At 43.2% G+C, this 26,676-nt stretch overlaps 1 protein-coding gene across 2 annotated transcripts; it reads left to right on the top strand.

Moving 5' to 3' along the window:
* Positions 1-9,254: 9,254 nt before the first annotated feature.
* On the top strand, positions 9,255-18,447 carry OXGR1 (oxoglutarate receptor 1). Of its 2 annotated transcripts, XM_081549692.1 has the most exons (3): positions 9,291-9,332; positions 9,950-10,210; positions 15,648-18,447. In XM_081549692.1, exon 3 carries the CDS (start codon positions 15,721-15,723, stop codon positions 16,732-16,734), a length of 1,014 nt encoding a protein of 337 aa, XP_081405818.1. In that variant the 5' UTR covers positions 9,291-9,332; positions 9,950-10,210; positions 15,648-15,720; the 3' UTR covers positions 16,735-18,447. The 2 variants fall into 2 exon arrangements, with proteins under 2 accessions (XP_081405820.1, XP_081405818.1); XM_081549694.1 differs by lacking the exon at positions 9,950-10,210 and having other exon boundaries at positions 9,255-9,332.
* The last annotated feature ends 8,229 nt before the right edge of the window (positions 18,448-26,676 follow it).

The raw sequence follows: 26,676 nt of genomic DNA, 5'->3' as shown, positions 1-26,676 counted from the left end.
CTACCCAAAGCCCATCTCAAAGGTGTGCTGTATTCCTTTCTGAAATGTAATATTTTGCTAATACTTCCCATGACAATTGTCAATCCTGCTATCTATTTTTGGTTCATTTCAGAGGAATCAACTTTAAGAAGCACTGGCTGCTTCCCAAAAGGTACATCTCAGGAAGATCATTGGTCCAAGGGTTGAGGCTTAGACTCCAGAACTGATTCACACTTTATCACTCCTTTTTTCTCCCTTGACTTTCCAGATTTGTCTTGTGTTGTTCCATGTCACCTTCTCAGTTTTATCTGGATGCCTGGCCGTCCAGGCGGTCATGAGGTTGGTTTCCCAAATACTGATACTTTCTCTGCTAGGAATTGTTCTCCATACACCCTTCCTCTCTCCATTGAAATATTTGGTTCTCATCTTCAGTTGCTCCGTTTACTCAGGAAGTGCTCTAACTTTATAAAAATCACCTGAAGAAATCTCGTTAATATGCATATTCCTGGAACTCACTCCCGCTGTGCATAACAATACATCTATTCTGGGTCCCAGGAATGAACATTTTTTTTTCCAAGCACCATAGGGGTCTCTGATGCAGATAATCTGTGCTCATACTCTGAGAAAAAAGGTGGTACCCATTTGACCCCATTTTCTAATTTCAAACCTTTCTCAAATTTCTCAAGGTTGCTTCTTCACAGTCTCAGTCTCAATCTCAGTAGGTGATTTAGCTCAGTGGTTCTCAAACTTTTCTTTATATTATAACCACCAGGGAAGCTTGTAAAAATCCCAATTGCCAACCCACTTCCCATATCAATTACATGAAATCTCCCTTTGGGGTTAATTCGTTTTAAAGCAAGGTATAAATACAGTATTTATACACAGATTTTAAATATACAGTTCAGTGAGTTTCAACAAACATGTTCATCTCAGTAACCAGCATCCTAATCAAGATAAAGAGTATTTATATCTTGTTTTTTATATCAGTATTTGAATGGAGCCCAAGATATAGAGTATTTATATCAGTTCCAGTATTAGCCTGGAACATTTCCTCTTGCCTATTTGGGCTAACCCTCCTCTCCTTCCAGAAGAAACCACTGATCTAGTTTTTAACCTCATAGAATTTTTTTTTTTCTTTTGCCTGACCTTGATGGAATCAAAATGGAATCATACAAAGTATGTTTTATTGTTTCTGGCTCTCTTTCCTTTTTTTTTTTTTTTTTGCTCAATGTCACACTTTTGAAACCATCCATGTTTGGTAGGAGTACTCTTTAAACTTTTTGAAGTAGTTATAATGTATAGCAAAGTTTGGGAATCAAAATGTATCCAAATCATTTTTAACTTTCTATAGAGTGTCAACCAGAAGAGCTTCAAAAAGTACCAATATTCATGCCCACTTTCACAGGTTCTGGTATAATTGGTCTGGGGTGAGAGCCAAATATTGGCATTTTTGAAAACTCCCCAATTGATTCTAATATTCTGTCAGCATTGAGAGTCTCTGAACTAGCCTCAGAGATAATGAAATTTCATTTCAAGTTTGTGCAGATCTTCTCCCAACCTTCTCTCCTATCTCAGAGGAGTTGGCGGCCTTTCATTTTTCCATTTGTGCTCTTGGCCTAATCATAGCTACTATTTTAGCAAGACTTACTATGTAATATGCTAGCGACTTCCTATATATTATATAAGTTTTACAACAGTCATGTTATCCCAGTTTGATAAATGAACAAAATAAGGTTTAGAAAGAGAAGTTCTACAGCTTATAAAGGTAGGAGCCAGAATTCAAACACACGTTTATTATTTGCTGAGTCATACATTCCAACTTGTATTATAATGTCATGTCAAGACTAAATGGACATGCCTTGTCCATTAATTATACCTCTTCAATCTTTTCTTCTCTGTTGGCTTTTTTTCTTTCCTTTCATCTACAATAATGCTTAGGTTTTCTCTATCCTAAAATAAACAAAAATAAAAATCTTTCCTTTAAACCTGTCACCTTTGAGCTATATCCTTATTTCTTTCTTCCCATCACTCCTAACCAGTTGTGACTCCCATTTTACTCCTCCATCCATTGCACAAACTAGTTTCAGGTGCCTAACCTGAGACTGAGTGGTTTTCAGATCAGCAAGGATTTCCTAATTGCCCCAGTCAATATTTCAGCTTAGTTTTCCTTCTGTAAATTCTCAACCACTTTTTCCCCACATTCTTTTTCATATGCTCAACTTACTGGACACATGCCAGTGGGAGACAGCTTAGTCTCAACTCTAACTAAAATAACAGTATTAATCAAGATCAATTAATCAAGACCAATGCTGAAGCTTCAATACTTTAGCCACCTGATATGAAGAGTCGACCCATCGGGAAAAACACTGATGCTAGGAAAGATTGAGGACAGGAAGAGAAGAGGGTGACAGAGGATGAGATGGTTGGATGGCATCATTGCAAAGAGCTGGACATGACTTAGTGACTGAGCAACAATCAAGACCAAATGGGGAAGCAGATTTATGGTTATAGTGATAATTGCCTAACAACAGTAGGCAGTCGTAATAGCCTACTGTGTACAGATCGATGGCTTTGTAAGTTTCAAAGAGGAGAGTATAAACTCCTCTCTCGGGATACAGTTAATTTTGTTGATTAGGTAAGACTCAAGTTTTAAAATCTTTGTGTTTACTCAGTCACTCAGTCATGTCCGACTCTTTGCAACCCCATGGACTATAGCCTGCCAGGGTCCTCTGTCCATGGGATTCTCCAGGTAAGAATACTGGAGTGGGTTGCCATTCCCTTCTCCAGGGAATCTTCCCAATCCAGGGATCGAATCTGGGTCTCCTGCATTGCAGGTGGATTCTTCACCTTAATCTGAGCCACCAGGGAAACCCTTATAATTCTATTAACAGTTTCAAAGTGAATAAATGCTGGACCACATGGTTCTGCGGAGAAGGCAATGGCACCTCACTACAATACTCTTGCCTGGGAAACCCCATGGACGGAGGAGCCTGGTGGGCTGCAGCCCATGGGGTTGTGAAGAGTTGGACACGACTGAGTGACTTTACTTTCACTTTTCACTTTCATGCACTGGAGGAGGAAATGGCAACCCACTCCGGTATTCTTGCCTGGAGAATCCCAGGGGCGGAGGAGCCTGGTGGGCTGCTGTCTATGGGGTCACACAGAGTCGGACACGACTGACGTGACTTAGCAGCAGCAGCAGCATGGTTCTGACTACAAGTATAGTAAATATTCAGAGAAGAGGAAATACTTCTGGGAAAATATAACCATAAAGTAGTGTTTGGTAAATCTTGAAGAAATTCTAAAATTCAAGCCAGAAAGATGGGATGGGAAGGGTGTTCTAAGCAGGTGACCCTCCACCAGCAAAGGGAAAGAGCTCATTTCCTTGATGATGGTTTTGTTAATGCAAGTTTGTGTGCCCAACCACATAGTGAGGCCAAACAGAGAGGAGAAAGGTTTATCACAACACTGTGCAAAGAGATAGGTAACTAATGCCCTAAAAAACCCTGAAGGGTTCCTCAAAGTACTTTTAAAAGCCAATTGAAGGGGGGTGGGGTGGGTCACAGGGTCTGTGATCAGCTTGTGCACAAATCTCTAATTGGCTGATGGTGCAGCAGCAGGGTGCTGTCACAGGGGTTAATATTATCAGTCCTTAAGCTCCAGGAGTCCTGGGGGTATGTGCTCTTGGTCAAGCAGTTAACATCTTCCATTTGTTGGAGAAGGAGGAGATTTTAACATCTGCAAAACAACTCAGGAAATCTGCATCAAATACTATTATCTAGGTAATGGCAGAGGAAAAGGCAATGGCAACCCACTCCAGTATTCTTACCTGGAAAATCCCATAGATGGAGGAGCCTGGTAGGCTGCAGTCCATGGGATCGCTAAGAGTTGGACACGATTGAAGCGACATAGCAGCAGCAGCAGCAGCAGTTACTTCAGAGAGGAGATAAAACAGAGGATACTGGGGTTCGGGGGGGGACTGTCCTGGGGAGGCCACATGGGTCCTGCTTGGTTACAGTTCATTCTCTGGCTTTTCTATACCACGTTTCCTTTAGTCTCCAATCTGTGTGTCTCCCTGCTTCCACTGGTCACCATGTACATGCATGTTAAGTCACTTCAGTCGCATCTGACTCTGCGACCCTAAGGACTGTAGGGATAGCCCTCCATCCATGGAATCCTCCAGGCAAGAATTCTGGAGTGGGTTGGGTTGCCATTTCCCCTCTAGGGGATCTTCTCAACCTAGGGATGGAAACTGAGCCTCCTGAGACTCCTGCATTACTGGTGGATTCTTTATGGTTGAGCCACCGGGGGAAGCCCAGTGGGCACAATACTTCCCATTAAAACTCCTCCTGTGCAGACTGGATACCCCATCCTTAGCTGTGGCCATCCACTCTAGCTTTGCTAGTGCCCAGCTCTTTGTCTACCTAGAAGACTCATGCCGTCTCCCTGATTATACTGGATTTGGATCTCGGGATGGACAGTCTAGTCAATTTCTTTCCCAACAGTTCTCTAACCCCAGAAGAGCCTCTTTTCAAAGAACACAACATTTTGAAAACATTTAAAAATCATCAAAGGGTGTTCACATAGAGGCATAGCAGGGGTGGGAGGGAGGCTCAAGAGGGAAGGGATATATGTATATTTAGAGCTGATTCACTTTGCTGTTCAGCAGAAACTAACACAACAATGTAAAGCAGTTACACTCCAAAATTTATTTTATTTTTTAATTTATGTAAAAAATAATTTTAAAAAAAGCAGCAGAGCCGTGGACTCACATTGCCATGGCAGTATCATACCTACTCTTCTAAGAAATTAAGCGTTTCTCTTAAGTTTTCACAAGTAAGATCCCTTTACTCTGGAACCCATGTTAGAGAGTGCCTTGTCCTACCTCTGCTTGTCCTAGATGGAACCCTAGGGAGGGAATTTCCTCTCTCAGCGAATAGAGTTGCTTTCCAAACACTACCCTTCAGGCCTCAAATTTCTGTGACTCTCAGGTGTATCATAATGTCTTCCTCCTCACTGAAGAAATATTTTAGGAATCCGGAAGGCACTGCAATAGCTGAATTTGTTGCCTAGTAGAATATAGATCAAAACCTTGCTTCATTTAAACAATACATTTTCACTGAGCAATCCATTTTCAAGGTATTGGAAAAAAAGTTAACCATTTTCTAAAAAAAAAAATCCAGACAATTCATTTCATGAAAGTACTGCTATGCTACCAAGACATATCATACTGTGGCCAGAGTTACAGAAGAGCCTGATGAGGCCATAAACAGTGCTTCAAACATATAGGCTTTACTATCATTCAGTGCTGGTGAAATCAACATACCAGGAGACGACTGCCGTTGGAAAGGCAGTGTGTTACACTCACAGATTTCAAGAGGAAGGGCTCTCTCCACACCAGTACTGGTCAGGAGGTACAAGAAGAGGGGCAACTATAGCAGGAGCCTCTATTGTGGCTTCTGTGGAAAAGACCAGGCAAGGCAGAGAATCAGGCTTACGACCGGCTACTTTGAATAATTTCACTGGGATCTGTGGCATTGGGGCTGACCCTAGTAGTCTGGTACTTGGTCCTCAGATGATTAGGGATGGTGGACCAGAGCATGAGAGTCCAATAAGGAAGATGGTTGGGGAGATGAGTATTGCATTCCAAGCTCTGACCTCTGAGCATGAGTATGAGCTCTGTATTGTTCAATGTGCATTTGACAGTACACTCTCAGTTTCCTTCACTGTATGACAGATTCTAGGTCCATCCATGTCTCTATAAATGACCCAGTTTCATCCCTTTTTTATGACTGAGCAATATTCCATTGTATATATGTACCGCAGCTTCTTTATCCATTCCTCTGTTGATGGGCATCTAATATCATATATTAATGCATATATGTGAAATCTAGAAAAATGGTACATGAGAATCTATTCACAGAGCAGGGACAGAGATACAGACACAGACAATAGATATATGGACATGGTGGGGAAGGTGAGGGTGGGATGAATTAGGAGATTAGGATTGACATATATACTATCACGTGTGAAACAGATACCAGTGGGAAGCTGCTGTATAGCACAGGGAGCTCAGTTAGGTGCTCTGTGATGACTTAGAGGGATGGGATGGGGAGGAGGGAGGTCCAAGAGGATGTGGACATATGTCCACATATAGCTGACTCACTTTGCTGTATGGCAGAAACTAACACAACATTGTAAAGTAGTTATACTCCATAAAAAATAAAGTATACTCTTGGATGAGTTTACTATAGGAATTGGCCAACTCTGGGAGAGGCAGTCTCTCCCTGGTTGGCAAAGTCCCAGGTGTCAAAGCATCAGAATACAGAATAGAACAGATATGGCTAATACAAATGATTGGGAATGATGGGGAATTATAACCAGGGGAGAGTGAAATTGTAGGGTCAATGTTATCACCAATTATTTGTTCTTTTCTCACTTCACTCTGAACAGGAGACTAGCTGTGTATGCATGTTTAGTCATTAAGTCATGTCCAACTCTTGTGACCCCAAGGACTGTAGCTTGCCAGACTCTTCTGTCCGTGAAATTCCCCAGGCAAGAATGCTGGAGTGGGTTGCCACTTCCTGCTCTGGGGAATCTTTCTGACCCAGGGATCGAACCTGAGTCTCCTGCATTCTTTATCATCTGAGCCACCAGGAAAGCCAGGAGACTAGTTGTAATAGGTATTAATATGTTAGTCCTCCTTCTTCCTGCCTTTGGAGGACGCTACTTGAATCTGCCTTCTCTGTAGAGTCTCATATGACTTTTTGGAGCAGGATGCTTCAAGATGTCAGTGCTTTCTAATTAGAGAAACTCTGAGTAGCCAGATTATTGTGGAGCTAAACACCATGCCCTGCTTCAGAGAAGCAATTGCAGTGCAGTGCAGGTGGCACCTGTACTGCTCAAATAGCTGCGAGTCTAAATGCTGGAATCCTGTTCTATTGGGTGCTCATTTTAAAGAAGAAAACACATTTCTGGATGTGGGCAAGAGACCAATTTTAAAGGGAAGTTGAATTTTACCTTTAGATGAGTCTTTGACTTTGGATTAGCAAAAGACTACTTCAAGATCCCAAATTTTAAGTTTAAAACATAGTCTAAATTAGTGACATCATTTGTCCAAGGCAAGTTGCTTTCAAGATACGTAAATTATAGTATTGTCTTTAGTCAGAGATGTTTAAGATCTATTGGTTAGTATTTCATTTTATTTTCTATTTTCCTTGAAATGACTACTTTATTCCTGAGGATTTCAAGTTGTAATGAGAAGAAATATTTATAGATAACATTAAAAGATAAAAAAGACAATCGCTTATAAAATCGTCTTCTTGATGGAATCAGTTTAGAGTGTTGGGTCACCGTACATTGTCTTCTTTTGCTTTTTGCCACTCAGGATGTGGGATCTTACAGACCTCCCAAGTGACTCAGTGGTAAGCAATCTGCCTGCCAATGCAGTACACACGGGTTCGATCCCTGGGTCAGGAAGATCCCTTGGAGAAGGCAATGGCAACCCACTAAAGTATTCTTGCCTGGAAGATCCCACGGACAGAGGAGCCTGGCGGCCTACTCTCCAAGGGGTCTCCAAAGAGTTGCACATGAGTTGGAGACCAACTACAACGACATGTGGGATCTTAGTTCTATTACCAGGGTTTGAACCTGCACCCCCAGGATTGGAAGCTTGGAGTCTTAATCACGGGAGGTCAAGAAAGTCCTAGCACATCGATATCTGAAAGAAAGAACAATGGCTCCCATCAAATGGGCCAGCTAACCCCAGCACAGTGCAGTCAGAACAGAGAACCAATGCCTTGGTTTAACTCAGGCCTCCCTGGCCTTGTTCTCAGGCTTGTCACTTGTATCTCTAATTCTCAGTGATCTCCTTTGTAAACAGAGACCATAAAAATGGGGTTTTTAACAGAATTTTTAAAATTGTGGTAAAATACATATGACATAAAATTTACTATCTTAATCATTTTCAAGTGTATGGTTGATGGTCATCAAATATATTCATGTTGTCATGCAACCATTAGCACTGTCCACCCTCAGGACTGTTTTCATCTTTCAAAACTGAACTCTGTACCCATTAAACAAACACATCCCATCCCTTCTACTTCCAGCCCCTGGCAACCACCATTGTATTGATATTTTCTGTCTCTATGAATTGGACTACTATAAACATCTCATGTTGGAGAAGGAAATGGCAACCCACTCCAGTATTCTTGCCTAGAGAATCCCTTGGACAGAGGAGCCTGGTGGGCTGCTGTCCATGGGGTCGTACAGAGTCGGACATGACTGAAGCAACTTAGCAGCAGCAGCAGCAAACATCTCATGTAAGCAGAATCATACTACATTTATCTTATCGAGACTGGCATATTTCACTGAATGTAATGTCTGCAAGGTTCATTCATGTTGTAGCATATGTCAGAATTTCCTTCCTCTCTAAGCCTGAATAAGAGTCCTTGTATGCACATACTACTTTTTACTTATCATCCACTTGTGGACATTTGAGCTGCTTCCCCATTTTGGCTACTGTAAATAATGCTGCTATAAACCTGTGTGTACCCATATCTCTTTGAAACTATTTTTGATTCTTTGGGGAATATACCCAGAGTGGAACTGCTGGATCAGGTGGTCATTTTATTTTTAATTTTTTTGAGAAACCATCATGCTGTTTTCCAGAGCAACTGCACCAGTGTACATTCCCAGGACTGGATATTTGTAAATGTCCTTTCCACACCTAAAATTCTAGGACCACATGCCTGTTTTTAAATAATCCCTTTAAGCCATTTCCTCTTTACCCCGACATTCTGATCATCAAGGGAAAATGCCCAAGCATCTTTTACTTGGGAAAGCTTCTGGTAATCTTTCTCTTACAATGGATCTGGGGCGAGAACCCTCCTGCCAGGCTGTGTTTCTGTTCAGTTCAGTTCAGTTCAGTCGCTCAGTCGTGTCCGACTCTTTGCGACCCTATGGACTGCGGCACGCGAGGCTTCCCTGTCCATCACCAACTCCACTCCGGGATGCCTACTCCCGGAGCCTACAGTATGAACAGTATGAAAAGGCTGTGTTTGCTTCCTTGTAAATACTCCCTCTGGTCAGTTTCGCGTAAAACAGGCGCGGAGGATGTTCAGAGATCCCCGGGAGCAGAAGCTGATGTCCCTGCGTTGCCCATGAAAGTGGATGACGGAGGATGCTGTCCGCTGCGGGCTGGGCGGGACCTGGGCGCGCACCTGCTGCGTGGGCTCCCGCGGTGGGAGGGACTGGGGCGGCGCGCCTACCTCTGCTGGGACCGTCCCGCCGCCAGGGCGCAGCCGCGCTCCGACGGCCACTGGGGCGCACGGCGGTTGCGCCTGGGGTACCAGGTGAGCTGCGACCTGGGCGAGCTGGGCTCGAGGCGGGAGGGAGCCGGCTGTGGGGGGAACCCGCGCTCATCCGGGAATGGGGACCTGAATGTGGGATGCCCCCACCCAGAGGGAACAGAGCCTCGGGGGGCCAGTCTCTGCTGCAGGACCCAGCGAAGGTGGGAGTCCCGGGCCCCAACTTAACCGCAGGTGTAGCACCCCGCGTTGTGGCATGGAGGAGGGACGCACCTGGGGACAGTTAAAGCCTAGAATGACCGGAGATTTGTCTCAGGGAGCCCTGGAGAAGTTCCTGACTGTGGGTTTCCTCTCTTACCTTTTTTGAGACCAAGCGTGGGGACTCTGCGGGCAGGGAGTTCCTCTCTGACATCGACTGGTTCCGCCCTCCGGATGCGTTCTTAGTTCACACTGTGTGTTTCTGGGCTTTCTGGTGTTAGCAAAATCCAAAGATGCTGTCTGGCAGACCCCTCCACAAACAAGCGGACAAACACATTTCCCCTTGCAATGCCTTTATTATATCTTGTTTTGTTTCCTTGCTATAGATTAAGCGAACTAATACAATCTCTAAACCTCCAGATTGTATGCAAAACTTGTGTGTGTCTTTATGTGCAATTCCATAGATTTTCTTTAATTGGAGAATGCTGCTGCTGCTGCTGCTAAGTCGCTTTAGTTGTGTCCGACTCTGTGCGACCCAATAGACAGCAGCCCACCAGGCTCCGCCGTCCCTGGGATTCTCCAGGCAAGAACACTGGAGTGGGTTGCCATTTCCTTCTCCAATGCATGAAAGTGAAAAGTGAAAGTGAAGTAGTTCAGTCGTGTCCTACTCTTTGCAACCACATGGACTGCACCCACCAGGCCCCTCCGGCCATGGGATTTTCCAGGTAAGAATACTGGAGTGGATTGCCATTGCCTTCTCCTAATTGGAGAATATTGGTGATCAAACAGCTAAAATCACATCTTTGGGCTCCATGAGCATAGCAGGTCCTGAGGGTCCTCAGGGTACTGGACTTGCAGATTCTTGTCTGAAATTTGGGTTTGAGGGAAGAGTTGGGGAGAGGGGATTCCTTCAGGGTCCAGAGAAGACAACATTCACTCTCATCACAAAGGAGAGCTAAGAATTGGTCTGTTTTCCATTAGTACAAAATTCAACTAGTTTATAAATATGTAGATGAGGAAACTGGGGTTTTCCAGGTGGCACTAGTGGTAAAAGAACCTGTCTGCCAATGCAGGAGACCTGAGAGACTCAGGTTCGATCCCTGGGTTGGGAAGACCCCTGAGAGGAGGAAATGGCAACCCGTTCCAATATTCTTGCCTGGAGAATCCCATGGACAGAGGCTCTCATCCATAGGATCTCAAAGAATTAGATACAACTGAAGTGACTTAGCATGAAGACGTGTACACACAGATAAGGAAACCAGGATGAACCTTTGTGAATGAAAGGTATATCCAAGGTTTCTCTTGGTAACCGCATGCAACCCCAGCTGCAGGGTTTTGGAAGACTCAGAGGGAGGGTGAGAGGGGCATGGTTCCAAGTCTGTGTCTCCCTGGTCAGCTGGTAACTTGGGAAAAGGAGGAAAGAATGGATGGTAGCTTAGCCTTAGAGCAGCACTAGGAAAACCCAGGGTGTGCTGGGGGGAGCTGCAGAGGAGTTGGGGGGAGGGTTGGATAAGAGTTTGCTACAAAAGTCTCAGCTACCCTAGAAAAATCACATTGCATCATTTGTCCCACTGGACTTGTTTCCTCCAAGTGGGCAAGATTCCTCTGTGGATGCAATGCAGTATATGCTGCCCTGTGGGTAGACACCATGTCTAGTCCTGCCTTCTTTATCCACAAAAGCCTGCAATCCCAGTCTGTGAGGTTCATGGGAAGGCTGGTCTTGGGATAGAGGTCCTGAGCTGTGCGTTCTCAAAACACTGACATCCTGCAGGTAGCCTTAAACTCTTGCAATCTCTTCCCACTTTTAGTGAAAAAAAAGTAGAGGCTAAAATAATGGGGTTTTTCCATTATAAAAAAAATTCCCAAATCTTTGGTGCTGGCTTTTATTTGTGTGCCATTTAATTCAGTTGAAACATATCTGTCTGGTTTTGTTGAAGCTTGATAAATTATTATCTCTAGTTTATAGAGAGTCTGGTAGTCCTAGATGGTCTGTAACCTCCCTACGATTGAGAGCCACTGTTGTGGCCAAGGGTAGGAAACAGACTGCATTATTCCACAATGTCCTTTGAATGGACATGGCTCCTTTATGGCAGTCTGGTGCTCTGGGAGCAGCTGTGAATCGCACAGGACTCTAGGACTGATGAGGAAAGAAACCACCTCATTCTACTTGGCTCACAGCCCCGACTAGTTTTCGTCTCCTGTTCTTAACTTCACACGTGTTTGGTAAACTCAAACTGTTCTTTCAAAAGGTTTAAGGTGTGGAGGTGACATTTCTCAGTCAACCCTTCCTCCCTTACAATTGGTCAGTCACTCTTCAATAAATCCCACATTGCACTGTTGTTTTTCAAAACAATGAGGTGGTTGTTTCTACCTACAGCCTGCCTTTTCCTGATATGATTATGGTTTAAAATGGCCCTATTAACATGGCAGGGGTTTATTTGCAATGACAGAAATTAATTTTGCTCCTTACTTTAAAGCTATTGAAAGAACCAAACTTTTTTTTTCTTTTTTAATAACAGTTGCTGCTTCACTAGCTTTTCGGCACAAGATAAATTTAGCTGATGTTACTCATGATTCTTTTATTCTCAAATGTTTATTGAGGCCCTCTGTGTGTCAGCCCCTGGGGTACGAGGTGACTTCTTATTTCTGTTTTCAGGGAGTCGACAGATAGGTGATGAGGTCTTGAGTCTGGACTTGCTAAGAACAGATTTCAGGAAGTGCCGCTTCAGGGACTCCCTGACTGTTTTCTTTGGGGTTTAAATGACTGCCTTCTATCCGTGCATGAGTGCATTATGGCTTTTGGCTAAGGGACCAGCTGTGGTCTTCTGGCCTGTTAGCAGCAGTAACACCCTTGCTGGTCAGCAGTGCCTGACTCCTGTCTCCCCGAGTGCTGTGTCCGTGATGGTTCTGGCAGTAGCATCATCCCCGAGGATAAACTAACTGGACCAGGAGAAACACCTTCACTTTGGATCAGTAATACACGATCCCAGGGAGCACTTGGGCTTCTCTGGTGGCTCAGGTGGTAAAGAATCTGCCTGCAATGCAGGAGACACAGGTTCAATCCCTGGTTCAGGAAGATCCCTTGGAGAAGAGAATGGCAACCCACTCCAGTCTTCGTGCCTGGAGAATCCCATGGATAGAAGAGCCTGGTGGGCTACAGTCCATGGAGTTGTAAGAGTTGGACACGACTGAGCGGCTAACACTCTCCCTTTCAGGGAGCACTGGCCTCTCACGTGAGGATTCTGACAACTGCCCTCTCCAACTCTGGAAGGTTTCCTATCCTTGAGCTATTCTTGCCCCAATTCATTCAGAATAAAAGTGATAGATGTTTAAATGTATTCTGAGGTTTCTCTTGAAATCTCTTGAACTCGGTCAGACCTCAGTGCCTTTGCTCAGACCTCAGTGCCTTTGCACATGCTGTTTTCTTTGCCTAGAGTGCCTTCTTCTCCTCTTGCTTGTTTCCTGAAAAGCTGAAATGTTCCCTCCTAAATGATGTTCCTTTAGTGCCCTGTCCTGTCCCCAGGTATCTGATCCCTTTCTTCTTTGTAATATAGTGAAAGTGAAAGTGTTAGTCACTTAGTCGTATCTGACTCTTTGTGACCCCATAGACTATAGCCCTCCAGGCTCCTCTGTCCATAGAATTCTCCAGGCAACAATACTGGAGTGGGTTGCTACTTCCTTTTCCAGGGGATCTTCCCAAACCAGGGATCGAACCCAAGACTCCTGCATTGCAAGCAGATTCTTTACCATCTGAGTCACCGGAAGCCCTTGTTATATCAGTACTATTGTACAGCCTTGTACTGTTCATCTATCAGAGGTCTTAACAGTTAACATGTGAAAGTTACTCAGTCATGTCCGACATTTTGCGACCCCATGGACTATACAGTCCATGGAATTCTCCAGGCCAGAATACTGGACTGGGTAGCCCTTCCCTTCTCCAAGGGATCTTCCCAAACCAGGGATCAAACTAAGGTCTCCTGCATTGTAGGCGGATTCTTTACCAGCTGAGCCACAAGGGAAATCCAAGAATACTGGAGTGGGTAGCCCATCCCTTCTCCAGCCGATCTTCCTGAACCAGGAATTGAAACGGGGTCTCCTGCATTGCAGGAGGATTCTTTACCAACTGAGCTATCAGGGAAGCCCCTAGCAATTAACAGCTACCATTTATTGAGCGCTTATTATGTGTCCAGTTGTGTCCAAGTGTTTTTCTTGTCTTTTTGGGTGGTGGTGGTGGTGGTATATTGACAGTTCTATGAGGCAGAGTTGTACTTTGTTAAAATAATTTCTCTGTCCACCTCCCCAAGTAGGCTGTGATAGTGGCTTGTACATCTGTGCATGTTATTCATTTGGTATCTCTAGGATCTGGCAGAGTGCCTAATTAATACACAGTGGGCACTGCATAAATATGTAAGTGAATACATTTTACCAACAGCTATTTACATCTGAATAATAAACTAATTGTAAGTAATTCTTCTTTTAAATGAACTTCATGCTGTAATACACAGTCAAAGTTTTAGCAAACACTGATAAGCAAGAAGAAGAAAATTAAAGTAAAACTCCCCCTTCTTCCCAGTACTGGAGAGTGTAGGCAACTTGCTTAGGGACACACAACTCCTCTTTGACTGAACAGAGTCAAGGTCAGGCCCTCTGGTTATAGCACTCTAGCTCTTAACACTGTGTGGAGCTGCTGTGCCTTCTTCCCCTTCAAACGCCCCCACCCCTCCTCCCCCCACACACAACATGAACAAATTACATTAAATGGGTTGGAAGAGCTGAAATTTGAAAATGAAATCCACCAGACACATCAAGTTGGAATGCACTGAATCTATATTTAAAAATGTCCAGTATTCAGTCTTTTCATGCCTTTACACTTCCTATCGCACCCCTCATTTAGGGCCATCCAGACTGGGAGGTGCAGAGTGAGGCAGTTTGGAAAGAGAATGCATTCTAAGTCAGACAAATGGAGGTTCAAATCCCACCTGTGCCACTAGATGTTATCAAGAATAGGTTGCAATTTTAGTCTCTTCTGTAAAGTAGAGATAATGAGAAATATTTCTCAGCTTTTTGTCAAGTTTAGAGGTAATACTGTGGTGAAGTGCCTCATGGGTGATTATTTTGTTTTGGTGACTGAATCTTTTTTTAATTTTTATTTTATATTGGAGCAGAGTTGATTAATAATGTTATGCTAGTTTCAGGTATACATACAGCTAAATGATTCAGTTTTACATATACATGTATCTATTCTTATTCTTTTCCCATTTAGGTTATTACAGAATGTTGTTCAGAGTTCTCTGTGTTATACAGTAGGCCCTTCGGGGGGAAGGCTCAATTAGGAGTTTGGGATTGACATGTTCAAGGGGGTGCTCAGTCACTCAGTTGTGTCCAGCTCTTTGTGACCCTTTGGACTATAGCCCACCAGGCTTCACTGTCTGTGGAATTTTTCAGGCAAGAATACTTGAGTGGGTTGCCATTTCCTCCTCTAGGGCATCTTCACAACCCAGGGATCAAACCGGAGTCTCCTGCATTGCGGGTGGATTTTTTATCCACTGAGCCATTCGGAAAGCCCGGGATTGACATGTATACACTGCTATATTTAAAATAGATAGCCTTATACATGATTAATGGTGGATCTTGTTGTGGGTAAGTCTCTAATGGTGATACCTTAGAGCTTGCCCCAGTAGCAGCCTGGCTAAGTTGTTTTTCACAGCTACACGTGGGGATTTCCCCCCAAATCCTTTATTTTAATTCTTATGAAGTGAAGTGAAAGTCTCTCTCAGTCGTGTCTGACTCTTTGCAACCCCATGAACAATACAGTCCTGGGGATTCTCCAGGCCAGAATACTGGAGTGGGTAGCCATTCCCTTCTCCAGGGGATCTTCTCAACCAAGGGATCGAACCCGGGTCTTCCACATTGCAGGTGGATTCTTGGCCAGCTGAGCCACCAGGGGAGCCCTTTTAATTCTCACAGCATTTAACTTTTATATCGTTGTTAGATGTCTTTAGTAACTTGCCTTACAGTCATTTTCTTAGAAATTCAATTTCTTCTCTTTGGAGATTAAAGAGAAAGAAGTGGCCAATTGAGGCTGTTCAAGCAATTTTTGTTTAAAAGTGGATCATTGTTTTCATTACCTTACCATTAATGTTTTCTATTTTCCTTTATCAGCGAGTTACTTTCTCTCAGTCCGTATTGCCAAACTGAACTCTCTTGTCTTCTTGCAAGATGAAAGGAGACAGCCATGAATGAGCCACTAGATGAATTTTCAAATGCCTCTGATTTTCCTGATTATGCAGCTGCTCTTGAAAACTGCACCAATGAAAAGATCCCACTCAAGACGCATTACCTCCCTGTTATTTATAGCATCATCTTCCTGGTGGGTTTTCCCGGAAATGTGATAGCCATCTCCACGTACATCTTCAAAATGCGGCCCTGGAGAAGCAGCACCATCATCATGCTGAACCTGGCCTGCACCGACCTGCTGTATCTCAGCAGCCTGCCCTTCCTGATTCACTACTACGCTGGCGGAGAACACTGGGTCTTCGGGGACTTCATGTGCAAGTTCATTCGCTTCGGCTTCCACTTCAACCTGTACAGTAGCATTCTCTTCCTCACCTGCTTCAGCATCTTCCGCTACTTTGTCATCATTCACCCCATGAGCTGCTTCTCCATCCACAAAACGCGATGGGCCGTGGTGGCCAGTGTGGTGGTGTGGATCGTGTCACTGGTGGCCGTCATTCCCATGACCTTCCTGATCACAGCCACCACCAGCACCAACAGATCCGCCTGCCTTGACCTCACCAGCTCGGATGACCTCATGACCATCAAATGGTACAATCTAATTTTGACCGCCACCACTTTCTGCCTCCCTTTGGTGATAGTGACGCTCTGCTATACAATGATTATCTACACCCTAACGCAAGGACCTCAGACGCACAGCTGCCTGAAGCAGAAAGCACGCAGGCTCACCATTCTGCTGCTTCTCGTGTTTTATATATGCTTTTTGCCCTTCCATATCTTGAGGGTCATTCGGATCGAATCTCGCCTGCTTTCCATTAGCTGCTCCACTGAGCATCAGATCCATGAAGCGTACATCGTTTCGAGACCGCTAGCTGCCCTGAATACCTTTGGTAACCTGTTACTGTACGTGGTCGTCAGCAGCAACTTCCAGCAGGCCGTCTGCTCCATGCTAAGGTGCAGAGCAGGGGGGGACCTGGAGCAAGGAAAGAAAGTCAGTCAGTCAAACAACCCTTGAAACACTTCATATCCTCAGCCAAATTGAAATGCTGATACTTTAATAATAACTTCTAAGAAGTCCGGACTCTCTCCCTCAGTGGAATTATCAGTCAATATTGTGCACTCAGGTCATCATGTCCCAAAGCCAGGACGGGCTGCTGTGAGTTCTTTGCAACCTGTCTATTGAGATCTCCCCTTGGGTGGACATAAGAATGGGATACACGCATATCAGTAAAGTATTCAGATGCAGAGTTGGAACCATGGGAACTCAGGGCCCTCTGGCAGGACATCTAGTCTCAAATATGTGCACATTTTTTGCACATTATTGTTGCTGTTGTTTAGTTGCTAAGCCACATCCGACTCTTTTGCAACTCCTTGAACTCCCACCAGGTTCCTCCATCCATGGAATTTCCCAGGCAAGAATACTGGAGTAGATTGCCATTTCCTTATCCAGGGGATCTTCCCCACCCAAGGATCAAACCTGCGTCTCCTGCGTTGGCAGGCAAATTCTTTATCACTGAGCAGCCAGTATATATATATATATAAACTGAAGTTTACCTACTTGCCATAAACTTAATGCCATGATAAGAGAAAGCCAATCTTTTCACTTACATTTTTTTTTGCATTTTTTTTTAAACTTAAGTCTGTTTGTAGTGAGCACATAAACTACTCAAGGCCTTATTTGTGTATTTTTTATTATTTGCTTTAAAAAAACCTCATGTCTTTAATTTTTTTTTTTCCCAAAATTTGCTGTGTTTACTAAGCTGTGGTTTTCACTAGGTCTTAGCCAGTTTTGTAGATTAAAACAACTCAGTGTGATACTCTTGAGACAATTCAAAGATGTTCATGCAAATAGCTAAAACTAATACTTGCAAGATATTTGGGGAATTGTGTGTTTATTGTTGTATATCATTTTAAAAATTGTTATTGAGGGACTTCTCTGGTAGTTCAGTGGTTAAGACTCCATGCTTCCACTGCAGGGGGCACAAATTTGATCCTTGGTTGGGGAACTAAGATCCTGTATGCTGCCCAGCATGACCAAAAATTTTTTTTTAATAATTAAAAAAATAAAAATTCTTATTGAATTTATAAAAATTGTCACTTTTTTAAGTTGTACAAGTAATTATCAACATTTCTTGGAGAAGGAAGAAGCACTTTGGGGGGTAATAGAAGTACTTTTCAACATAATGTATATTTTTTCTTTTTTTGGTCGCTCAGTTGTGTCTGACTTTTTGCGTCCCTTTGGATATAGCCAGCCAGGCTCCTCTGTCCATGGGATTTTTCAGACAAGAATCCTGGAGTGGGTTTCCATTTCCTCCTCCAGGGGATCTTCCCCACCCAGGGATCAAAACCAAATCTCCTGTGTCTCCTGCATTGCAGGCTGAGCCATCGGGGAAGCCCCATGTATATACTGAGTACTAAATAAAATCTAACATTGTTTTGATTTCTGTGAGAAAATATCGTAGGAAATACTGATTCTCCTTAGATACCTTTTCTTCTGTGCCTCTGTTGAAAATATGTTCTCTGTTGTAACAGCTAAAGCTGTTTCTGAATTGTGTGTACTTAATTAGCACTGCTGCTGCTGCTGCTGCTGCTAAGTCGCTTCAGTCGTGTCCGACTCTGTGCGACCCCATAGACGGCAGCCCACTAGGCTCCTCCGTCCCTGGGATTCAAATATTTAAGAAAATGCCTAGTCTGGATACTCAAAACCCTGGTAAATGTGTTGATACAATTAATAAACTAATTTAAAATCACCAAAGAGGCTGATAATAGTTTTCTGTGAAAATGCAGCCTTACCACTGTTCTATTTACTTGAAGCTTATGTTCTCCATGTTTATGGTACAAAAATAACTTTAAGAGCCAGTTATGGAATAAGGCTGGCACAGATGATTTAAACAAAGGAGAGGATACCATAGGAACACTTTGTGATTTTGAGGATCTTCTAGAACTTGCCATCTGACTCAGACCTAAGTGAGGATGCTTGATGGGACACTCCAGGCAAGCAGGGGAGAAACAGGAAGGCCAGCAGCTCTGTACATGAACTTCTCTGGATGATGGTGCCTCTCCACACAGAACCTTCTGAGCCATCTTCTCCTAGGCTTTTGGGATCTTAGTTCCCTGACCAGGGATCAAACTCAGGCCCTTGAGAGTAGAAACTTGAAGTCCTATCCTGGGTTGTTGTTGTTGTTGTTGTTGTTTTGTAAATACCACGTGGCATGATTTACAACAGCCAAGACATGGAAACAACCTAAATGTACATCAATAGAAGAATGGATGGAGATGATGTGGTACATATATGCAAAGGAATATTACTCAACCATAAAAAGGAATGAAACTGGGTCATTTGTAGAGACGTGGATGGACCTAGAGACTGTCCTACAGAGTGAAGTAAGTCAGAAGGAGAAAAACAAATACTGTATATTAACATATATGTGGAATCTGAAAAATAAAATTGTATAGGTGATCTTATTTGCAAAGCAGATGGAGACACAGACATACAGAACAAAGGTATGGGGGGAAGAAGGAGGTGGGATGAATCAGAAGATTGAGATTGACATATATACACTAATGATGCTATGTATGGAATAGTTAGGGGCTTCCCAGGTGACTCAGATGGTAAAGCGTCTGCCTGCAATGTGGAAGACCCAGGTTTGATCCCTGGGTCGAGAAGATCCCCTGGAGAAGGAAATGGCCACCCACTCCAGTACTCTTGCCTGGAAAATTCCATGGACAGAGGAGCCTGGTAGGCTCCACTCCATGGGGTTGCAAAGAGTCAGACATGACTCAGCGACTTCACTTTCACTTTTCATGAAATAGCTAAGTATTGAGAACATACTGTATGGCACAGGGAACTCTACTCAGTGCTCCATGGTAACCTAAATGGGACGGAAATCCAAAAAAGAGGGAGTATATGTATACTCATAGTTGGCTCACTTTGCTGTATAGTAGAAACTAACATAACATTGTAAAGCAACTATACTCCAATAAATTTTTTTTTAAAAAGCCCTTTCACTTGAGGCCCGACTTTTCCATCTGAGTAGCCACACAGTGTGATTTTTGTTGTTGTTGCTATTTAGTTGCTCAGACATGTCTGCTTCTTTTGATACCCCATGGAGTGTAGCCCGCCAGGCTCCTCCGTCCATGGGATTCTCCAGGCAAGAACACTAGAGTGGGTTGCGATTTCATTCTCCAGGAAATCTTCCCCACCCAGAGATCAAACCCTTCCTGTATTGGCAGGCAGATTCTTTACCACTGCACCACTTGGGAAGCTTGAGTTGCATTCAAATGTCCCCTGGGAACCTGGAAGCTCGGTAGCTGTCCTCCCCACAGCCCCCACCTACGGATACACAGCTCCTCTTCTGGGCCATCACCAAAGCATGACCAGATCAGCCTTTATACCATCATTGTTATTCTAGCTCTGGGCTCAAGCCCCTTGCCTTTCTCTCTATTTCTTATTCCAAAGGTTTCACCCACCAGAGAAAATCCAACTCAGGCTCCTTCATCTCAATCTCAACTTGTCACCGTAGCTTCTTTTATCCTTTTCCTTTTTCCCACGAATGTTCAGAACAACAAATCATCTCTCTTTCTGATGCTGATTCCTCCCACTGTGTCTTAGGTTCTTATTCTTCCCTCTTAGGGACTTGCGCCAACACTCAATCCCACTTTCTCAGATTTTTAACATCTTTATTACCCTGGTTAGTTGACCTTAGCTGAGGAACATGCATCATTTTCCTTTATCCTCAGAATTCCTTTGCTTGATTCAGCAGTTCTGTCTTTCTCTTATCTGACTGGTTCCCTGCAGTCATGGGTCAGGTACAGATGCCTCTCTGCCCTCCAGGGTTCTGCTGATAGAAGGTAATCACAACGATCCAAGCTAAATTAGATTCAAAGGGTCACTTTTCTTTTCCAGAGTAAAGCGTTGTGCGCAAATTGTGCCAGAGGACGCAGTTTGGAACTGAAGCCAAAAAAGAGATTGATGACACTTCTGAGACTAGAATGGGACCTGAATGCCCTTTGCCCAGTTCTCCCAGTTGTAGCCAGAGAAAGGGTAAGGACAAAAGAGCAGAGCTCTGGCTGTCTGCCCGAGAGGGAGCTGGCTGGTCTGCCCACAGCCTAGGGACTGGAGTCTGCATCCAGACACACCTGCTCTGAACTCAGGAGACAGTAACCCCTCCACTTCATCTTTAACTTTGTAACATGTGTGAGTGTGCTCAGTCGAGTCTGATTCTTTGTGACCATGGACTGTAGCACACCAGGCTCCTTTGTCCATGGAATTTTCCAGGCAAGAGTACCGGAGTGGGTTGCCATTCCCTTCTCCAGCAGATTTTCCCAACCCAGGGATTAAACCCATGTCTCTTGCATCTCCTGCCTTGGCAGGCAAGTTCTTTACCAATAGTGCCACCAGGGAAGGCTTCAAACAATCATACAAAAATTAGAGAAATTAGCAAGTGACCTCACATAGCCATGCCTTAATTTCACCAAGAATCAGCAACCTACCATCCTTGTTTCATCTATCCTTTCTCATAGATTTTTTTTTTAATAGAATATCCAAAAAGCAAATCCTAGAAAACATAGTAGCTTCACCAATAAATGCTTCCACATCGATCTTGTTCAAAACGCATGATACTAAAACAAAACAAAAAATGGTCCCTTCACATTATCTAATATCTGATCCGTATTTCCTCTCCCTTAGTTGCCTCAAATGTGTCCTCTCACAGTTTTTTTTTTTCCAAATCAGGTTCCGAACAAGGCGTATGTGTTACACTGGGTTGATATATCTGTCAAATTTCTTTTAGTCTGTTAGAGTTACCTCTCCCTTTATTTATGAACAAGTCCTGTTGTTTGTTCTGTGAAATTTTCCACACTGTAAATCTGATTGTTTGAATTCCATTTTGTTGTTTATCAATAGTCCTCCATGCCTTGTATTTGTTTTAAGTTGGAAGGTAGAGGTAGAGGTAGAATTAGATACAGGTTCGTTCTTCCCTCCCTCCCACCCTGCTTCCTTCTTTCTCTTCCTCCATCCTTCTCTCTTTCCCTCTTCTTTTTTAAAACAATATCTATTTATTTATTTGCACTGGGTCTCAGTTGCAGCACTCAGGATCTTTCATTGTGGTGCATGGAATCTCTAGTTGAGGGGCAGGTTTAGCTACCTCACAGCATGTGGGATCGCAGTTCCCCAACTAGGGATCAAGCCCACATCCCTTGCATTGCAAGGTGGATTCTTAACCACTAAAGCACCAGGGAAATCCCCCTTTCCTTCTTTTCTTTCTTTTTCAGAAGCTCTAATCCACCAGAGGAGGTGTGTGATGTCTGACTACCTTGTAATGTGGTGATTGAGCAGGGTTTCAGGGTGTATCAGCATGAGCCTTCAATCATAAAACTAGTTTTCTAGGCATTGCTTATTGTTGTCATAATCCACTGGGCCTTTCAACACGGTGACTTTAAAATTCGAACTTTCTTCTGCTTTTGTTAGTCATGGCTTTCCTGTAAAGATCTTTGATGCCTCAACTGCCTTTACCCCTTCTACTCTGACCACATCTCTCACTGATTGGGTTTAGCTATTCCTCCACCTGTGGGAAGACATGAGGAAGGAATAAAAAGAGATATGGAAGCTTCCTCTCCAGTATTTCCTCCAAGAGAGTGTAAGTGTTGATAGAATTTCTCTTCCATACGAGAAAAACATTTTTTGATGACCATGAATTTTAAGTTTCAATAGAGTATAATTGCTTTACAATATTGTGTTAGTTTCTACTGCACAGCCAAGTGAACCAGCTATATGTATACATATGTCCCCTCTTTTTTGAATTTCCTTCCCATTTAGGTCACCACAGAGTGCTGAATAGGATTCCCAGTGCTATCAATAGCGTATATATGTTAATCCAAATCTCCTAATTCATCCCACCCATTCTCCCCCTCCTTGGAATCCAAATATTTGTTCTCTAGGTCTGTGTTTCTATTTCAGTTTTGCAAATAAGACCATCTACACAATTTTTCTAGATTCCATGTATAAGTATTAAAACACGATATTGTTTTCCTCTTTCTGACTCACTTCACTCTGTATGACACTCCATCCATGTCTCTACTAATGACTCAACTTCATTCCTTTTTGTGGCTGAGTAATATTCCATTGTGTATATGTGCCACATCTTCTTTATCCATTTCTGCATTAATGGACATTTAGGTTGCTTCCATGTCCTTGTTATTGTAAATATTGCTTCAGTGAATATTGGGGTGCATGTGTTTCTTTGAACTATGGCTTTCTATGAGATAGATGTTTGTTCTCTAACTCTTTGAGGCTTACTGATCACAGCCATGCCTGTGATCCATAGGGTTGGAACTGTCCCCTTGAGGAAGGAGGTCATCAGAGGAGCTGTCTCACTGCTGCCAGTTTCTCCTCCAAACCCACCTTATTGCCTTTGTGTGTCCTTTTGGGCCAGTGGCAGCTGATTTGTTTTCCCTCTAGAGGTTCTGATAAGGAGCAGAATAAGACATCATTCATAACTACAAGGCCATGTAACACTTAGGGTCAAACATTATTTCCTGTTCTAATTTTCTTCTTAAATTCTACCCAACACCATTCAATATAATCTACCTGATGTTATACAATTAGCTCAAATGATATCAAATGATAGAAAAACAATAATGTAAAAATGAGTGAAGGGTGAGAATCCCTTCTGTTACTGAGTTCCCAGGAAGAAATTAGATCATAGTACACACTGATGCTTTTTTCTTTTTCAATTATATTTCCTTTATTGGGCTTCTGTCTGAATATTTTCTATTGATCATGCCTTGTATATTCTATGCAACTTGCTTTTAAGTGTATCTATTGAATTCCTAATATCAGATATTGTATCTTTTTCATTTATAGGATGCACATATGTTTCTCTTAATGAACTCTACCATGTCAGTGAATTTCTTTGTCTTTTCATCTATTTTGTCCTCCTTTCCCCATATTTTCTAGAACTGAATAATCATAGTTATTTTAAAGTTCTTATCTTTCCATATCTGGATTACCTTTGGGTCTACTTCCATTGACTGCTGTCTTCCTCATTTTTATTAACCACATGGTTCTATCTCTTTGCATGTCTATTTATTTTTGATTGAATGAATGAAATTGTCTGTGAAAGAATCAGAGAGGTTTTCCTGAGAGATTTTTGTTTCAGTTATTTTACTTTTCAATTGTAAAATTTCTGTTCATCTCCATTGCTCTCTGAAAGTTACACTGGTCTCATTCACTGAATAAATCATTTTTTTCTTTAACTCTTTAAGCATGTTTAAATAGCTGTTTTAACATTGTTGTCTATTAAATCCAGCATCTGGCTTGTATTCCTTTCCCCTGGATGCTGAAACAGTTATGACAAATTTAGTGGCTGCAAACAACACAAACCTACCTACTCTCTTTCAGTTTGAGCAAACTCCGGGAGATAGGGAAGGACAGGGAAGCCTGGCATGCTGCAGTCCATGGGGTTGCAAGGAGTTGCGCTTGACTGAGCGACTAAACAACAACTCTCTTTTGGAGGCCAGAAATCTGAACCAAGTTTCACTGGGCTGGTGTCAGGGAGTTGGCAGTCCTGCCTTACTTCTGGGAGCTCTAGAGAGGAAGCCATTCTTTTGCATGTTCCAGTTCATATAAGCTACCTGCATTCCTGGGCTCATGGTCCCTCCTTCCTCGTCAAAACCAACAGTGTGTCATCTTCAAACCTCTCTGACTTGGGCTTCTATGTGAATATCTCCCGTCTCTGACTCTGACTCTCCTGACTTCATTTTATTGTAACTCTTGCAATTCTGCAGATAATTCAGGGTAATCTCTTCATCTCAAAATCTGTCATTAAATCCCATCTACAAAGTCTATTTTTCTATGTAAAATAACATGTTTGGGACTTCCCTGGTGGTCCAGAGGTTAAGTGTCCATGCTCCCAATGCAGGGGGCCAGGATTTGATTCCTGATCAGAGAACTAAGATCCCACACCCTTCCATCTGTGTTTTGGGCTTTCCTGGTGGCTCAGAGGGTAAAGAATCCACCTGCAATGCAGGAGACCCAGGTTTGATCCCTAGGTCAGGAAGATCCCCTGGAGAAGGAAATGGCAACCCACTCCAGTATTCTTGCCTGGAGAATTCCATGGACAGAGGAGCCTGGTGGGCTACAGTCTAAGGGATCACAAAGAGTCAGACACAACTGAGTGACTAAGCACGTAGGTAAATGTTTACAGGTCCTGGGGATTAGGAAGAGGACATTTTGGAAAGGTTAACACGCAGCCTATCACAGTGGTTTCTTAAAGGACAATCAGTTAAAGCAACAATAATAACAACATAGAGTGACCTAGAGGTCAATTTCTAATTGCATCTTTGGCTGTGGAACACATTTTTCTATTTTGTGTGTCTTGATTTTTTACTGAATACTGGATATTGTGAATTAACCATTGTAGAGACACTAGATTCTATTTTTGTCCTTTGGATACTGTTGACTTTTCCTCTAATATACACATCAATTATTTGCTAAGCACCTGGAAACTGCATTGACTTGGTTTTACAATTTAACAACAGATTTGTGAAAAGCCCAAGATGTTTTCCAAGCCCTTCTAAGAAGCAGGACCCAGTTGCCAAATTCTGTTTCTCCTATGGTTTAGTCCAGACTTGGCTTTAGGCTTTTTCTTAAAGCATGTCTAGAACAGACAGCCTTACTCTAGGGCATGGTCTTTACTCCTAAGGCACAGGTTTCTGTTTCTCTTTGCAAAATGAGTTAACGAGGTGTTAAGGAGGTTTTTCCTCTTTAGGTGGGTGGAAACACCAGTGTTGACCAGGAGTGTCTTTGATGCCATAACAGCCTCTTTGTGGTTAATTTCAAGTATTCTCTCCACGCAAACATGGCCCGTGGCCCAAGAGTCACAAGAAATCTCCATGTATTTCTGCCTCTTCTCTCTCCATCACTGGTGCTCTGCTTCAAACATTTTAGACATGTCAACAATGTTAAACTCTGACCTCTGGCTCCTTGGCTCAGTGGGACCTCTGTGCCATGATCAGGAAATTATGCCTAAACAGGGAGCTGGGGTGAATGTGAGACTCACAGTCTTGCCTTGTCTGCTGTCCCATGCCTGAAAGCCTTGAGTTCACATATTTTGCCCAGTTTTTTTTTTTTTTTTAATTTTACATGTTGTTGTTTCACACGTTGCTCAGTCATGAGATTCTCATTTTTCTAGTAACTTTATTTATTTATTATTTTTAGCTGTGCTGGGTCTTTGTTGCTGCATGGCCTTTTCTCTAGTTTCGAGGAGTGGGGGCTCCTCTCTAGTTGTGGTGTGAAGGCTTCTCATTGTGGTGGCTTCTCTTGTTGCGGAGCACGGGTCTAGGGCGCTTGGGCTTCAGTAGTTGTGGAACACAGGCTCAGTTGTGGCTCCCAGCTCTAGACCACAGGCTCAGAAGTTGTGACATATGGGCTTGGTTGCCCTGCGACATGTGGAATCTTCCAGGATCAGCATGTGGAATCTTCCCGGACCAGGGATCAAACCCATGTCTCCTGCATTGGCAGGCAGATTCTTTACCACTGAGCAACCAGAGACATTCTGCCCAGTTTTATTCATTGGAAGGACTGATGCTGAAGCTGAAACTCCAATACTTTGGCCACCTGATGTGAAGAACTGACTCACTGGAAAAGACCCTAATGCTGGGAAATATTGAAGGCAGGAGGAGAACGGGACGACAGAGGATGAGATAGTTGGATGGCATCACCAACTCAATGGACCTGAGTTTGAGTAAACCCCAGGAGCTGGTGATGGACAAGGAAGCCTGGCGTGCTGCAGTGCATGGGGTTGCAAAGAGTCGGACATGACTGAGCGACTGAACTGAACTGAGGAGAGGCTTTCTTTGTTCTACTGTAGTCTGTGACAGGTGAGGGAGCAGGACCTATGTGGAACACTTCCTGTTTATCACACCAAGAGACTGCTAAGCTTTTGAGGTTGAACCA

Source organism: Giraffa tippelskirchi, chromosome 12, assembly GCF_054371585.1.
Source record: "Giraffa tippelskirchi isolate mGirTip1 chromosome 12, T2T-mGirTip1v1.2.pri, whole genome shotgun sequence".
NCBI classification, from domain to species: Eukaryota; Metazoa; Chordata; class Mammalia; order Artiodactyla; family Giraffidae; genus Giraffa; species Giraffa tippelskirchi.
Note: the sequence above shows the minus strand (reverse complement) of the source record. Positions and strands in the feature narration are given on the sequence as shown.

Excerpts from the sequence above, each read along its gene's own strand:
- OXGR1 (XM_081549694.1), top strand. The coding sequence starts at position 15,721 with ATGAATGAGCCACTAGATGAATTTTCAAATGCCTCTGATTTTCCTGAT.